Source organism: Microcebus murinus, chromosome 6 (genome assembly GCF_040939455.1).
Source record: "Microcebus murinus isolate Inina chromosome 6, M.murinus_Inina_mat1.0, whole genome shotgun sequence".
NCBI lineage: Eukaryota > Metazoa > Chordata > Mammalia > Primates > Cheirogaleidae > Microcebus > Microcebus murinus.
Genome location: NC_134109.1, coordinates 30,452,799 through 30,454,594, shown reverse-complemented (window position 1 = coordinate 30,454,594; position 1,796 = coordinate 30,452,799). Strand labels below are relative to the sequence as shown.

At 40.3% G+C, this 1,796-nt stretch overlaps 1 protein-coding gene across 1 annotated transcript; it reads right to left on the bottom strand.

Moving 5' to 3' along the window:
* Positions 1-353: 353 nt before the first annotated feature.
* LOC142871451 (NADH dehydrogenase [ubiquinone] iron-sulfur protein 4, mitochondrial) lies at positions 354-973 on the bottom strand. Its single transcript, XM_076003896.1, has one exon. The coding sequence runs from the start codon at positions 934-936 to the stop codon at positions 409-411; it is 528 nt and encodes a 175-aa protein (XP_075860011.1). The 5' UTR covers positions 937-973; the 3' UTR covers positions 354-408.
* Positions 974-1,796: the final 823 nt, after the last annotated feature.

Sequence of the window (1,796 nt, the reverse complement as noted above, 5' to 3'; positions counted from 1 at the left end):
AGTTTTATGAACTGGGTGTAGACACAGAGAAAAACAGAAACAGGAAAAATACTAGAAAGAGAAAAATGTCAGTGGTAGGTCTCTTTAAGTAGCAGGATTATGAGAAATTGAGTAATTTTTATTGTCATTTTCTTATCTGTAATTTTGTTGTTCTACTATATATAGTTTTGTGGATTCCTGCCCCCCTCCCTGGGAGAAGAAAAGGGCAGGGGGAAATCCTTGATCCCTCTCAATAGGAAAACTCTAATTCCCTGTACAACTAAATCTTTTTTTTTTTTTTTTTTTTTTTTTTTTGTAGTTTAAAGGTCAAATTTATTAGGAGATTAAGAGATGTATTATACATGGACTATAAATACTGCACAGCTGACTTTATTCACAGTCAAGAACAGAGATATAGTCAGTGCCAACCTATTTTGTGGACACTCTTGTTCTTTTGTTCCAAGAAAAGTTTGCACCGTAGGACTTGGACTTGGGTTTTGGAACCTTCCTCTCTTCAATGTAATAGCTCCATCCATTTTTTTCTGCAAAGGCAGCTGCATCTTCTTTAGTACTGAAGGTTAGAACCATGTTGGACAAGGGATCAGCCGTTGATGCCCAACCCATCAGAGGATTTTCCCATCGCTCCCTGGTATCAAATTCCATCTTCCATTTCTTTGTGTTGTTTACTCCAGACTGCATGTTATTACGAGCAGGAACAAAGATCCTGACTTTTCTAGTTTTGATATGTTCTTCTGGAACACCAGTTAAAGTAGTGATATCCAATTTTTCATCAACTGTTATGAGTTGCGTGTCTTGAGTTTGGTCCTGTGCCAACCTCCATGGGGAAGTGCTCAACGACCTGGTCGGGACCCTGGAAAGGGAATTAGCCGCTATAGCTACTGCCCTTGTCCACCACAGAGCCTGCTTCAGCGCCCCTGACATTGAGACCGCCGCCATCTTGCTGCAGGCAAACTACAACTAAATCTTTAATACCATAGCATATGTTTAGGATCTCATGAAGAGTCATTCATCAAACATCTCAACAAGTCATTCAGGAAATATCTGTTGAATGCATAAGTGCTAGGAATTCAAATGAGGGAAGATCCTTCAGAGCAAAGTTGTCTGGAAGGGCTTCATGGAAGAAGGTGAACCCAAACTGGCCCTGCAGGGGTCATGGGTAAAGCAGGGAAGTCTGTTCAGGAAAGGAGGGAGGGGGTGGGCACAGCCACAGAGGTAGGAAAACATGGAAAGGTGGGCCCATTTGGATGGAATAGAAGGATGAGAAAGAACTCTGAAAAGATAGGTTGAGACCAGATTGTAGAGGGCTTATAATTTCTTGATTCACACTAGTAATTATGTAATTGATCATTTGTAATTATTTAATGTCCAATGTGTTCACCATAAGGGTGGAGACCAGTCAGTCTGGTTCTCCCAGCACCTAGAGAGCGCTTAGCACATAATTGATTCTCAGTACATATTTGCAACTGGATGGCTCACTGGAATACCAGGCTAAGAAGCCTCGGTTTTGTTTAGCAGATAAAAAGGGTTATAAATGAAAGGTTTTGAGCAGGGCTGCAAGGTGATCAAATATTTCCTTCACTGAGGACTAGAATGGATGAAGAATGGATGAGAAGATGCTTATGGTTGGGCATTGAAGGATATATACAACTTCATTAGTAGAAAATAGAAGGTGTGGAAATAGAAATTAATATAATGGGTAGCAATGATAAAAATCCCAGCCAGAGAAGAAGGGAGAGTGCAAAAAGGGAGTGATGAGAAATAAAATTGACCAAGTAAAAGAATGGCAGATTGTAAAA